This window comes from Tachyglossus aculeatus, chromosome 18 (assembly GCF_015852505.1).
Source record: "Tachyglossus aculeatus isolate mTacAcu1 chromosome 18, mTacAcu1.pri, whole genome shotgun sequence".
Taxonomy (NCBI): Eukaryota; Metazoa; Chordata; class Mammalia; order Monotremata; family Tachyglossidae; genus Tachyglossus; species Tachyglossus aculeatus.
Window position 1 is genome coordinate 24,778,168 of NC_052083.1, and position 14,558 is coordinate 24,792,725.

At 45.9% G+C, this 14,558-nt stretch overlaps 1 protein-coding gene across 1 annotated transcript in view; it reads left to right on the forward strand.

Annotated features, from left to right (window-relative positions):
• Positions 1-14,558, forward strand: part of HERC2 (HECT and RLD domain containing E3 ubiquitin protein ligase 2) — a 319,306-nt gene that overhangs the window by 195,786 nt on the left and 108,962 nt on the right. The window contains exons 42-43 of the mRNA XM_038760185.1: positions 4,601-4,739; positions 11,965-12,108. Coding sequence (XP_038616113.1) covers positions 4,601-4,739; positions 11,965-12,108 — 283 coding nt within the window. The remainder of the gene's footprint in view (positions 1-4,600; positions 4,740-11,964; positions 12,109-14,558) is intronic.

Genomic DNA, 14,558 nt, shown 5'->3' on the forward strand with positions numbered 1-14,558 from the left:
CTGGAAAATGGGGATGAAGACTGGGAGCCCCCCGTGGGACAACCTGATCACCTTGGAACCTCCCCTGCACTCAGAACAGTGCTTGGCACATAGCAAGCGCTTAATAAATGCCATTATTATTATTATTATTCTCTGGGCCTCAGTGACCTCATCTGGAAAATGGGGATGAAGACCGGGAGCCCCCCGTGGGACCACCTGATCACCCTGTAACCTCCCCAGCGCTTAGAACAGTGCTTTGCACATAGTAAGCGCATAATAAATGCCATTAATATTATTATTATTATTCTCTGGGCCCCAGTGACCTCATCTGGAAAATGGGGATGAAGACTGGGAGCCCCCCGTGGGACCACCTGATCACCCTGTAACCTCCCCAGCGCTTAGAACAGTGCTTTGCACATAGTAAGCGCATAATAAATGCCATTAATATTATTATTATTATTCTCTGGGCCCCAGTGACCTCATCTGGGAAATGGGGATGAAGACTGGGAGCCCCCCATGGGACGACCTGATCACCCTGTAACCTCCCCAGCGCTTAGAACAGTGCTTTGCACGTAGTAAGCGCTTAATAAATGCCATCATTATTATTATTATCATTAACGGATCCCACCCTCCTCCCCGGTGTAGTCTGTGAAGAAGATGCCTTGTCTCATCGTGACTGGGAGAGAGCCGTCGCGAGTGCTTTCCTGAGCTGTTGTAATAATAACAATAATGGCATTTATTAAGCGCTCACCATGTGCAAAGCACGCTGAGCTGTATCTGGAGATAGGTAATAATAATAATAATAATGGCATTTATTAAGCGCTTACTATGCGCCAAGCGCTGTTCTAAGCGCTGGGGAGGATACAGGGTGATCGGGGGTATCGGTATCACCTGCCTAGTAAAACTGAACCGGGAAAATCCGCGGAACTCGGCGGAAAGAGACGTCCCCCTCTCTCCGTCTGGGCAGTTCCCCTCTAACGTCACCCACAGTTAATTTAAAAATACCTGGTTCCAGTTTACACACCCGACGGCCCTGATGACCAACTGGAACGTAGATTCGGTTTCATCCAGTACAGCGTCCTTGACGGCGACAAGGATTAAACGGCAAGCTCCGCAGAAGGAGTTGTGTTTCTTGTCCTTGTGCTGTTATTTAATAATAATCATAATAATAGTGATGATGGCATTTATTATGCACTTGCTATTCATTCATTCAATTCATTCAGTCGTATTTATTGAGCGCTTACCGTGTGCAAAGCTCTGTTCTAAGCGCTGGGGAATTTACACGGTGATCAGGTTGTCCCACGGGGGGCTCACAGTCTTCACCCCCAGTTTCCAGATGAGGTCACTGAGGCCCAGAGAAGTGACCTGGTGCCCAAAGTCACCCAGCTGGCAAGCGGCGGAGCCAGGATTTGAACCCGTGACCTCGGACTCCAAAGCCCGGGCCCTTTCCACTGAGCCACGCTGCTTCTCCAATCTCCAGTCTTCATCCCCATTGTACAGACGAGGGAACTGAGGCACACTGAATGAAGTGCCGTCATGAGAAGCAGCGTGGCTCAGTGCAAGGAACCCGGGCTCTGGACTCGGAGGTCGTGGGTTCAAATCCCCGCTCCGCCAACTGTCAGCCGTGGGATTTTGGGCAAGTCACTTGGCTTCTCTGGGCCTCAGGTACCTCGTCTGGAAAATGGGGATTAAAATGGCGTGAGCCCCCCTGTGGGACCACCTGATCACCTTGTAACCTCCCCAGCGCTTAGAACAGCGCCTGGCACATAGTAAGCGCTTAACAAATACCCACATTATTATTATCGTTACGTTTACGGGAGTCGCTCAGGAAGCAGCTTCCTCCGCACTGTAATATTGGCTGGACGTGAGCACGTTGCTGGGTTCCTTCCCGATTTTCGGTCCTCAGACGGCGTCTCAGGGAACATTTCCACGTCACTGTCTGACTCTAAGAGGAAATCAATGAATTTTATATAATCGGACTCACTTGAAGGGCTGCAAGAATGGGGAATCCAAAGGAGAAGAGGAAGGGCGTAGGAAGGAAGAGGAGAGGGAACTCACAGTAAGAGGGAAGGGAGAAAATAGGAACCACTTGCTTGAAAGAGATTTGCATTTATTCATTCATTTAATCGTATTTATTGAGCGCTTGCTGTGTGCAAAGCACCGTGCTAAGCGCTCGGGAAGGACATTTAGGAGCGGGTGGGGAAATTAACTTGAGGAGCCAGGGATGAAAAGGTCACAAAGACTTTAGGGAGCTGGAAATCAGGAGCAATAGTCTTCAAAGGAATCTGTAGGACAGAAAGTGGTCACTTTGGGTCTTTTTGGTCCTGGGAAGAGACTCTGAGGTCTTGTCGGAGCCCTGGCTTGAGAGAAGCTGGGAATAGTGGACGGAGAGATTGTTTCCATTTTCTTTATGGATTCGTCACCCGTGTCCCCTTTCCTCTACCCCGCAACTGTTTGCTTGTCTTTTGTCTGAAACTGAAACCAAGTCCAGGGAAAAAAATGGCATTTTCCTGCCACCTGTTCCAGCCGTGAGTTGTAGAACTTGTCTTTCGTCTGAAACTGAAACCAAGTCCAGGGAGAAATGGCATTTTCCTGCCATCTGTTCCAGCCGTGAGTTGCAGAGATCCGAAACTGAAACCAAGTCCAGGGAGAAATGGCATTTTCCTGCCATGTGTTCCAGCCGGGAATTGCAGAGATCCGAAACTGAAACCAAGTCCAGGGAGAAATGGCATTTTCCTACCATCTGTTCCAGCCGGGAATTGCAGAAATCTGAAACTGAAACCAAGTCCAGGGAGAAATGGCATTTTCCTGCCATCTGTTCCAGCCGTGAATTGCAGAGATCCGAAACTGAAACCAAGTCCAGGGAGAAATGGCGTTTTCCTGCCATGTGTTCCAGCCGGGAATTGCAGAGATCTGAAACTGAAACCAAGTCCAGGGAGAAATGGCGTTTTCCTGCCATGTGTTCCAGCCGGGAATTGCAGATATCTGAAACTGAAACCAAGTCCAGGGAGAAATGGCATTTTCCTGCCATTTGTTCCAAGACGTGAATTGCAGAGATCTGAAACTGAAACCAAGTCCAGGGAAAAATGGCATTTTCCTGCCATCTGTTCCAGCCATGAGTTGCAGAGCTTGTCTTTCATCTGAAACTGAAACCAAGTCCAGGGAGAAATGGCATTTTCCTGCCATTTGTTCCAAGGCGTGAATTGCAGAGATCTGAAACTGAAACCAAGTCCAGGGAGAAATGGCATTTTCCTGCCATTTGTTCCAAGACGTGAATTGCAGAGATCTGAAACTGAAACCAAGTCCAGGGAGAAATGGCATTTTCCTGCCATTTGTTCCAGCTGGGAATTGCAGAGATCCGAAATTGAAACCAAGTCCTGGGGAGAAATGGCATTTTCCTGCCATTTGTTCCAAGGAGTGAATTGCAGAGATCTGAAACTGAAACCAAGTCCAGGGAGAAATGGCGTTTTCCTGCCATGTGTTCCAGCCGGGAATTGCAGAGATCTGAAACTGAAACCAAGTCCAGAGAGAAATGGCATTTTCCTGCCATTTGTTCCAAGACGTGAATTGCAGAGATCTGAAACTGAAACCAAGTCCAGGGAGAAATGGCATTTTCCTGCCATTTGTTCCAAGACGTGAATTGCAGAGATCTGAAACTGAAACCAAGTCCAGGGAGAAATGGCATTTTCCTGCCATTTGTTCCAAGACGTGAATTGCAGAGATCTGAAACTGAAACCAAGTCCAGGGAAAAATGGCATTTTCCTGCCATCTATTCCAGCCGTGATTTGTAGAGCTTGTTTTTCATCTGAAACTGAAACCAAGTCCAGGGAAAAATGGCATTTTCCTGCCATCTGTTCCAGCCGTGAATTGCAGAGATCTGAAACTGAAACCAAGTCCAGGGAAAAATGGCATTTTCCTGCCATCTATTCCAGCCGTGAATTGCAGAGCTTGTCTTTCATCTGAAACTGAAACCAAGTCCAGGGAAAAATGGCATTTTCCTGCCATCTGTTCCAGCCGTGAATCGCGGAGTAGGCCGCGCACCACTCTGAGCTCTCAAGGCTGAAGCTGGCTGTTAGGCAGGCCTGAGGAGAGAGGATGTCCGTCCCGTCCGTAGCTCACAGAAGGCGAGTGGAGTTTCGATACCGGGACGTATTTCGTCTCTTCGGAGCCGTGACCCCTGGTGACATCCTCCCCCCTCTTCTTTTGGCTTCCACGTGACGCAGCGTGGAAGGGGCAGTCCTGGATGTGCCCATCCCAACCCACTGCTTTAGAACAAAACTTCTCTCTTGAAAGGGAAAGAGGGACACATTTGCTTACCTGCAGCCGGAACCCCCTAAAGTGGGATGTGGGTGAACGATGGCCATTCAGCCGAGTAAGAATTCCTCAGTCCCTTTAGTCGAGCCGTGCGGCACGCCGAAGGGGGATATCGGAATATGCGGGGAAGGAAAAGTCAACCGGGGAAACCTGCCGGCCAGCTGTTTTCTGTGTCTTGTGGCTTTTAGAAATGGGAATTTTGAGTGTCATTTGATAAAAAGGTTGAACCAACTGAATGCACTAGAGTTTGCTTTGGACAATTTTGACCATCCGGAAGAGTACTAATTCCCCTCCGCCTCTCTCCCAGCTCCCGGTCGTGGCGTTTAACGTGAACAACCTGCCTTTCACGGAGCCCATGCTGTCGGTCTGGGCCCAGCTCGTGAACCTGGCCGGCAGCAGATTGGAGAAGCACAAAGTTAAGAAGTCTTCTAATCAGGGCCTTACAGGTGGGTGCTTCTCCCCGTTAATCCTCGGTCAGTAACCCTAAGGCGTGTTGTTTGGCCATCTCTGTTAGGGTTATTTCGGTTAAAGTGAGAGAGAACCGGTTTGGCCTGTCGGAGGGAACCCAAGTCTGGGAGTTAGCGGGTTTGGGTTTTAATCGCGGCCCTGCCACTTGCCAGCCGTGTGACCTGGGGCCAGTCCCTAAACTTCTCTGTGATTCAGTTTCCTCATCTCCAAAATGAGCCCCGTTTGACGGGGATTGGGCCTGGCCTGGTTCGCGTAAGAAGCACTTCGCAAATATTATTGTTACTGTTATTATTACTATTCTTAGGCCCAACTTGGTTTTCAGCAGAGATGGAGGAGGGAAAGGATTTTCCGGGTTTCTCCTCCGTCACCGACAAACATCCGCTGAGCGTCCGCTAGCCGTGGGACCCCACGCTCGGACTACGGAACTCAATAAGCAATCATAATAATGATGACGATGGCGTTTATTAAGCGCTAACTGTGTGCAAAGCACTGTTCTAAGCGCTGGGGAGGTTACAGGGCGATCAGGTGAATGAACAAGACAGAGGCATTTGGCTGGAAATGTCAGAGTTGCAGAAGCAGCGTGGCTCAGTGGAAAGAGCAGGGGCTTTGGAGTCAGAGTTCATGGGTTCAAATCCCGGCTCCCCCAATTGTCGGCTGTGTGACTTTGGGCAAGTCACTTCTCTGTGTCTCAGTTACCTCATCTGTAAAATGGGGGTTAAGACTGTGAGCCCCCCGTGGGACCACCTGATCACCTTGTAACCTCCCCAGCGCTTAGAACAGTGCTTTGCACATAGTAAGTGCTTAATAAATGCCATTATTATTATTACAAGGTGATCAGGTGGTCCCACAGGGGGGCTCCCAGTCTCCGTCCCCATTTTACAGATGAGGTGACTGAGGTAAGTGAAGTGACTCGCCCACGGTCACCCAGCTGACAAGTGGCGGAGGCGGGATTTGAACCCGTGACCTCGGACTCCAAAGGCCGGGCTCTTTCCACTGAGCCCCGCTGCTTCTCTCAGACAGAGCTCAAAGTGCGCAGTGTTTAGGAGAGAGAGAGAGACGGTGATGGATTAAATTGGAGAGAGGTCAGAGCCGGCGTAGAGAAGTGGAAAGGATTGTCTGCGTTGTCTCAAGGGCTTTACTGTTAGGGATTGTGGTCGTCTATTTATAAGCAACTTTGGACCTCAGTTTCCCCAGTTCACCTTCTCTGTTATACCACACTGCCCGCACAGATAGATTTGCTCCTGCCCCATACTTTCCACCTACAAAGAGACAACTCCGACGTTTCCAGCCAAATGCCTCTATCTCGTTCATTCATTTAGTCGTATTTATTGAGCGCTCACTGCCCCGAACTTTCCACCTACAGACAACTCTGACATTTCCAGCCAAATGCCTCTATCTCATTCATTCATTTAGTCGTATTTATTGAGCGCTTCCTGCCCCAGACTTTCCACCTACAAAGAGACAACTCTGACATTTCCAGCCAAATGCCTCTATCTGGTTCATTCATTTAGTCGTATTTATTGAGCGCTTACTGCCCCGAACTTTCCACCTACAAAGAGACAACTCTGACATTTCCAGCCAAATACCTCTGTCTCGTTCATTCATTTAGTCGTATTTATTGAGCGTCTTACTGCCCCGAACTTTCCACCCAGAGAGAGACAACTCTGATATTTCCAGCCAAATGTCTCTATCTGGTTCGTTCATTTAGTCGTATTTATTGAGCGCTCACTGCCCCGAACTTTCCACCTACAGAGAGACAACTCTGACATTTCCAGCCAAATGCCTCTATCTTGGTCATTCATTTAATCGTATTTATTGAGCGCTTACTGCTCCGAACTTTCCACCTACAGAGAGACAACTCTGACATTTCCAGCCAAATGCCTCTATCTGGTTCGTTCATTTAGTCGTATTTATTGAGCACTTACTGCCCCGAACTTTCCACCTAGAGAGAGACAACTCTGACATTTCCAGCCAAATGCCTCTATCTGGTTCATTCATTTAGTCGTATTTATTGAGCGCTTACTGCCCCGAACTTTCCACCAACAGACAACTCTGACATTTCCAGCCAAACACCTCTGTCTCGTTCATTCATTTAGTCGTATTTATTGAGCGCTTACTGCCCCGAACTTTCCACCTAGAGAGAGACAACTCTGATATTTCCAGCCAAATGCCTCTATCTGGTTCGTTCATTTAGTCGTATTTACTGAGCTCTTCCTGCCCCAAACTTTCCACCTACAAAGAGACAACTCTGACATTTCCAGCCAAATACCTCTGTCTCGTTCATTCATTTAGTCGTATTTATTGAGCGCTTACTGCCCCGAACTTTCCACCTAGAGAGAGACAACGCTGATATTTCCAGCCAAATGCCTCTATCTGGTTCGTTCATTTAGTCGTATTTATTGAGCGCTTCCTGCCCCAAACTTTCCACCTACAAAGAGACAACTCTGACATTTCCAGCCAAATGCCTCTATCTCGTTCATTCATTTAGTCGTATTTATTGAGCGCTTACTGCCCCGAACTTTCCACCTACAAAGAGACAACTCTGACATTTCCAGCCAAATGCCTCTATCTCGTTCGTTCATTTAGTCGTATTTATTGAGCGCTTACTGACCTGAACTTTCAACCTACAGAGAGATAACTCTGACATTTCCAGCCAAATGCCTCTATCTGGTTCATTCATTTAGTCGTATTTATTGAGCGCTCACTGCCCCGAACTTTCCATCTACAAAGAGACAACTCTGACATTTCCAGCCAAATGCCTCTATCTGGTTCATTCATTTAGTCGTATTTATTGAGCAGCGTGGCTCAGTGGAAAGAGCCCGGGCTTTGGAGTCAGAGGTCAGGGGTTCGAATCCCGGCTCCACCACAAGTCTGCTGTGTGACCTTGGGCAAGTCACTTAACTTCTCTGAGCCTCAGTTCCCTCATCTGTAAAAATGGGGATTAAGACTGTGAGCCCCACATGGGACAACTTGATCACATTGTATCCCCCCCCGGCGCTTAGAACAGTGCTTTGCACATAGTAAGCGCTTAACAAATGCCATCATTATTATTATATCCAGCCGAATGCCTCTATCTCGTTCATTCATTTAGTCATATTTATTGAGCGCTCACTGCCCCGAACTTTCCACCTACAGAGAGACAACTCTGACGTTTCCAGCCAAATGCGTCTATCTGGTTCATTCATTTAGTCGTATTTATTGAGCGCTCACTGCCCCGAACTTTCCACCTACAGAGAGACAACTCTGACATATCCAGCCAAATGCCTCTATCTGGTTCATTCATTTAGTCGTATTTATTGAGCGCTTACTGCCCCGAACTTTCCACCTACAGAGAGACAACTCTGACATTTCCAGCCAGGTGCCTCTATCTGGTTCGTTCATTTAGTTGTATTTATTGAGCGCTTACTGACCCGAACTTTCCACCTACAAAGAGACAACTCTGACGTTTCCAGCCACATGCCTCTATCTGGTTCATTCATTTAGTCGTATTTATTGAGCGCTCACTGCCCCAGACTTTCCACCTACAAAGAGACAACCCTGACATTTCCAGCCAAATGCCTCTATCTCGTTCGTTCATTTAGTCGTATTTATTGAGCGCTTACTGCCCCAAACTTTCCACCTACAAAGAGACAACTCTGACATTTCCAGCCAAATGCCTCTATCTGGTTCATTCATTTAGTCGTATTTATTGAGCGCTTACTGCCTCAAACTTTCCACCTACAAAGAGACAACTCTGACATATCCAGCCAAATGCCTCTATCTGGTTCGTTCATTTAGTCGTATTTATTGAGCGCTTACTGCCCCGAACTTTCCACCTAGAGAGAGACAACTCTGATATTTCCAGCCAAATGCCTCTATCTGGTTTGTTCATTTAGTCGTATTTATTGAGCGCCCACTGCCCCGAACTTTCCATCTACAAAGAGACAACTCTGACGTTTCCAGCCAAATGCATCTATCTGGTTCATTCATTTAATCGTATTTATTGAGCAGCGTGGCTCAGTGGAAAGAGCCCGGGCTTTGGAGTCAGAGGTCAGGAGTTCGAATCCCGGCTCCACCACAAGTCTGCTGTGTGACCTTGGGCAAGTCACTTAACTTCTCTGAGCCTCAGTTCCCTCATCTGTAAAAATGGGGATTAAGACTGTGAGCCCCACGTGGGACAACTTGATCACATTGTATCCCCCCCCCCCCGGCGCTTAGAACAGTGCTTTGCACATAGTAAGCGCTTAACAAATGCCATCATTATTATTATATCCAGCCGAATGCCTCTATCTCGTTCATTCATTTAGTCGTATTTATTGAGCGCTTACTGCCCCAAACTTTCCACCTACAAAGAGACAACTCTGACATTTCCAGCCAAATGCCTCTATCTGGTTCATTCATTTAGTTGTATTTATTGAGCGCTTACTGCCCCAAACTTTCCACCTACAAAGAGACAACTCTGACATTTCCAGCCAAATGCCTCTATCTGGTTCATTCATTTAGTCGTATTTATTGAGCGCTCACTGCCCCGAACTTTCCACCTACAAAGAGACAACTCTGACATTTCCAGCCAAGTGCCTCTATCTGGTTCGTTCATTTAGTCGTAAATGACTAAATGAGCGTGGCTCAGTGGAAAGAGCCCGGACTTTGGAGTCAGAGGTCATGGGTTCAAATCGCGGCTCCGCCAATTATCAGCTGGGTGACCGTGGGCAAGTCACTTCACTTCTCTGGGCCTCAGTTCCCTCATCTGTAAAATGGGGATTAATAATAATAATAATGATGGAATTTATTAAGTGCTTACTATGTGCAAAGCACTGTTCTAAGCACTGAAGCGAGCCCCCCAAGGGACAACCTGAAAACCTTGTAACCTCCCCAGCGCTTAGAACACTGCTTTGCACATAGTAAGCGCTTAATAAATACCATCATCATTATTATTATTAAGTGACTTGCCCAAAGTCACCCAGCTGACAGTTGGCGGAGGCGGGATTTGAACCCATGACCTCGGACTCCAAAGCCCGGGCTCTTTCCACTGAGCCACGCCGCTTCTCTGCTGTCCACTCTCTACTAAAGCGTAAGCTCATTGTGGGCAGGGAACGTGTCTACCCAGCTCTGGTATATTGTACTCTCCCCCAAGCGCTCAGTAAATGCTTAATAAATACGGTTTATTAATCAAGAGAAGTGAAGGAAGACGGCGTCCTTAAACTGATGTGCCGGAGCCTTTTCCTGACTTTTCCCTTTCTCGCGGTTTGGCTCGGTTTTCGAGTTTCGTGCTTCTCCAGGTCTGAGGATTTGAGGTGTACAAGGATTCCCTCGAAAAGGCAGTCCTCTCTAGAAAGCTCTATTAATTCATTAATTCAGTCGTATTTATTGAGCGCTTCCTGTGGGCAGAGCACTGTACTGAGCGCTTGGAAAGTCCAAGTCGGCGACATATACGGTCCCTACCCAACAGCAGGCTCACTGTCTAGAAGGGGGAGACAGACGACAAAACCAAACATATTGACAAAATAAAATAAATAGAATAAATATGTACAAATAAAATAAATAGAGTAATAAATACGTACAAACATATATACAGATATAAAGGTGCTTTGGGGAGGGGAAGGAAGTAAGGCGGGGGGGATAGAGACGGGGAGGAAGGGAGAGGAAGGAATGAATTAATTCATTCAATTGTATTTATTGAGCGCTTACTGTGAATGAATGAATTCATTCATTCAATCGTATTTATTTAGTGAGTGCTTACTGTGAGCAGAGCACTGTACTAAGCAGAGGAATGAATTCATTCAATCGTATTTATTTATTGAGCGCTTACTGTGTGCAGAGCACTGTACTAAGCACTTGGGAAGTACAAGTCGGCGACATATAGAGCTAAGACTCCCCCCCCCCCCGCCTTACCTCCTTCCCCTCCCCACAGCACCTGTATATCTGTATATATGTTTGTATGTATTTAATACTCTATTTGTTTATTTATTTTATTTGTACATATTTATTCTATTTATTTTATTTGGTTAATAGGTTTTGTTGTGTTCTCTCTCTCCCCCTTCTAGACTATGATCCCGTTGTTGGGTAGGGACCGTCTCTATATGCCGCCAACTTGGACTTCCCAGCGCTTAGTACAGTGCTCTGCACACAGTAAACGCTCAATAAATGCAATTGAATGAATGAATGAATATTTATTACTCTATTTTACTTGTACATATTTATTCTATTTATTTTATTTGGTTTATATGTTTTGTTTTGTCATCTGTCTCCCCCTTCTAGACTGTGAGCCCGCTGTTGGGTAGGGACTGTCTCTATATGTCACCGACTTGGACTTCCCAAGTGCTTAGTACAGTGCTCTGCACACAGTAAGCACTCAATAAATACGATTGAATGAATGAATGAATATTTATTACTCTATTTTACTTGTACATATTCTATTTATTTTATTTTGTGAATATGTTTTGTTTTGGTGTCTGTCTCCCCCTTCTAGACTGTGAGCCCGCTGTTGGGTAGGGGCCGTCTCTATATGTTGCCAACTTGTACTTCCCAAGCGCTTAGTCCAGTGCTCTGCACACAGTAAGCGCTCAATAAATACGAATGAATGAATATTTATTACTCTGTTTTACTTGTACACGTTTATCCTATTTATTTTATTTGGTTTATATGTTTTGTTTGGTTGCCTTTCTCCCCCTTCTAGACTGTGAGCCCGCTGTTGGGTAGGGCCCATCTCTATATGTCGCCGACTTGTACTTCCCAAGCACTTAGTACAGTGCTCTGCACACAGTAAGCGCTCAATAATATGATTGAATGAATGAATGAATATATAGACGGTCCCTATCAATCAATCGTATTTATTGAGCACTTACTGTGTGAGGAGCACTGTACTAAGCGCTTGGGAGGGACAAGTTGGCAACATATAGAGACGGTCCCTGCCCAGCAGTGGGCTCACAGTCTAAGCGGGCTCACGATCTAAAAGGGGGAGACAGACAACAAAACAAAATGTAGACAGGGGTCAGAATCGTCAGAACAAATAGAATTAGACCTGTACGCACATCGTTAACAAAATAAATAGAATGGCAAATATGTACAAGTAAAATAGTTCTGTTACTTGAAACCTAAGTTAAAGAGCTGAAGTTCTTTATTTAAAGGGTTTACGGGTGGCGAGGCTTCCGAATGGGCCCTGAAATGCGGTTGGATTGGAGAGTGCGGCTCATTTCCCTGATGTGTGACTCCTTTTTTCCGCAGGACAAGTAGACTTGGATCTGCTCAGGTGCCAGCAATTAAAACTGTATATCCTGAAAGCGGGCCGAGCGTTGCTTTCGCACCAGGATAGGCTAAGACAGATCCTGTCGCAACCCGCGGTGCCCGAGGGCGGCTCCAACCCTGCAGGTGGGTTCTTCCCTTTTTCTTGGTTTTACGGAAAGCGAAAGTAAGCGGAAGAGCCCTTCTGCCCTGAACCGATCTCCTTTAGATATTTTGCTTTGGGAATTAGAAGGCAGAAATGGGTTTTCTTTTTAACGCGGCACGGGCAAACTACAGCTGGGAAGAGGAGGGAGGTGATCATTCCTTCATTCGGTCGGATTTATTGAGCGCTTACTGCGTGCAGAGCACTGGGAAGCAGCGGGGCTCCGCGGAAAGAGCCCGGGCTTTGGAGTCAGAGGTCGTGGGTTCATATATACGTGTATATTTTTTGGGTTTGTTTTCTGTTTTCTCTACCTGTTTTGTTGTCTGTCTCCCCCTTCTAGACTGTGAGCCCGCTGTCGGGTAGGGACCGTCTCTATATGTTGCCAATTTGGACTTCCCAAGCGCTTAGTACAGTGCTCTGCACACAGTAAGCGCTCAGTAAATATGATGGAATGAATGAATGAATATTTATTACTCTATTTTACTTGTACATATTTATTCTATTTATTTTATTTGGTTTATATGTTTTCTTTGGTTGCCTTTCTCCCCCTTCTAGACTGTGAGCCTGCTGTTGGGTAGGGACCGTCTCTATATGTTGCCAACTTGTACTTCCGAAGTGCTTAGTACAGTGCTCTGCACACAGTAAGCTCTCAATAAATACGATTGAATGAATGAGTATGTATATGTTTGTATGCATTTATTACTCTATTTACTTTATTAGTACATATTTATTCTATTTATTTTATTTTGTTAATATGTTTTGTTTTGTTCTCTGTCTCCCCCTTCTAGACTGTGAGCCCACTGTTGGGTAGGGACCGTCTCTATATGTTGCCAACTTGTCCTTCTCAAGTGCTTAGTACAGTGCTCTGCACACAGTAAGCGCTCAATAAATACGATTGAATGAATGAATATGTATATATGTTTGTATGCATTTATTACTCTATTTTATTAGTACATATTTATTCTATTCATTTTATTTTGTTACTATGTTTGGTTTTGTTCTCTGTCTCCCTCTTCTAGACTGTGAGTTCGCTGTTGGGTAGGGACCATCTCTATATGTTGCCAACTTGGACTTCCCAAGCGCTTAGTACAGTGCTCTGCACACAGTAAGCGCTCAATAAATACAATTGAATGAATATGTATATATGTTTGTATGCATTTATTACTCTATTTTATTAGTACATATTTATTCTATTTATTTTATTTTGTTGCTATGTTTGGTTTTGTTCTCTGTCTCCCCCTTCTAGACTGTGAGCCCGCTGTCGGGTAGGGACTGTCTCTATATGTCACCGATTTGTACTTCCCAAGCGCTTAGTACAGTGCTCTGCACACAGTAAGCACTCAATAAATACGATTGAATGAATGAATTATTACTCTATTTTACACATACATATTTATTCTATTTAGTTTATTTGGTTTATATGTTTTGTTTGGTTGTCCGTCTCCCTCTTCTAGTCTGTTAGCCCACTGTCAGGTAGGGTCTCTATATGTTGCCGACTTGGACTTCCCAAGGTTAGTACAGTGCCCTGCACACAGTAAGTGCTCAATAAATACGATTGATTGATTGATTGATTAGTACAGTGCTCTGCCCACAGTAAGCGCTCAGTAAATACGATTGAATGAATGAATGAGATCCCCCATAGGGTCCGTAACACTCTCTCGGAGTTAAGAAATTGACCCTGCCCGTATCTCAAGGAGTTGGGTGGGTTTCCTCTGAGAAGCGCTTAATCCTCAGCTGTCTTGGACGTCAGGATGGGGAGATGGGCCGGCCTGAGGTAACTTAGGATCCACATTTCCGTCTGGAGAATCCCCGTGGGTTTGGAGCGGTTCCGACGTCTCCCTTGGCTCACCTCATCCTCTCCCTCTTCCTTCTCTTCCCTTCCTCTGCCTTTCCTCATCCGCCCACCCACTTCCCTGGCTTTTTGGTTGAGTTCAAGGGAAAACCCGAGCTCCTTGGGTGCCTCCCTCCCACCAGGGCCTAGGAGATTTGTGCTTCCCAATTTGTACTTCCCAAGCGCTTAGTACAGTGCTCTGCACATAGTAAGCGCTCAATAAATGCGGTTGATTGATTGATTGATTGAGATGGGGCCCGGTGTTTCCTCAGCTCCTCACTTTCTCCCAAACCGTGAAACTGCCCTTTTCACTCGTTCATTCATTCGATCGTATTTATTGAGCGCTTATTGTGTGCCGAGCGCTGTACTAAGCTCTTAGGAAGTCCAAGTTGGCAACATATCAATATCAGTATCAATCAATAAATACAATTGAATGAATGAATGAATGAACATCTGGAGACGGTCCGTACCCAACAGCAGGCTCACAGTCTAGAAGGGGGAGACGGACAACCAAACAAAACATATAAACCAAATAGAATAAATAGAATAAATACGTACAAGTAAAATAGAGTAATAAATATTCATTCATTTAATCGTATTTAT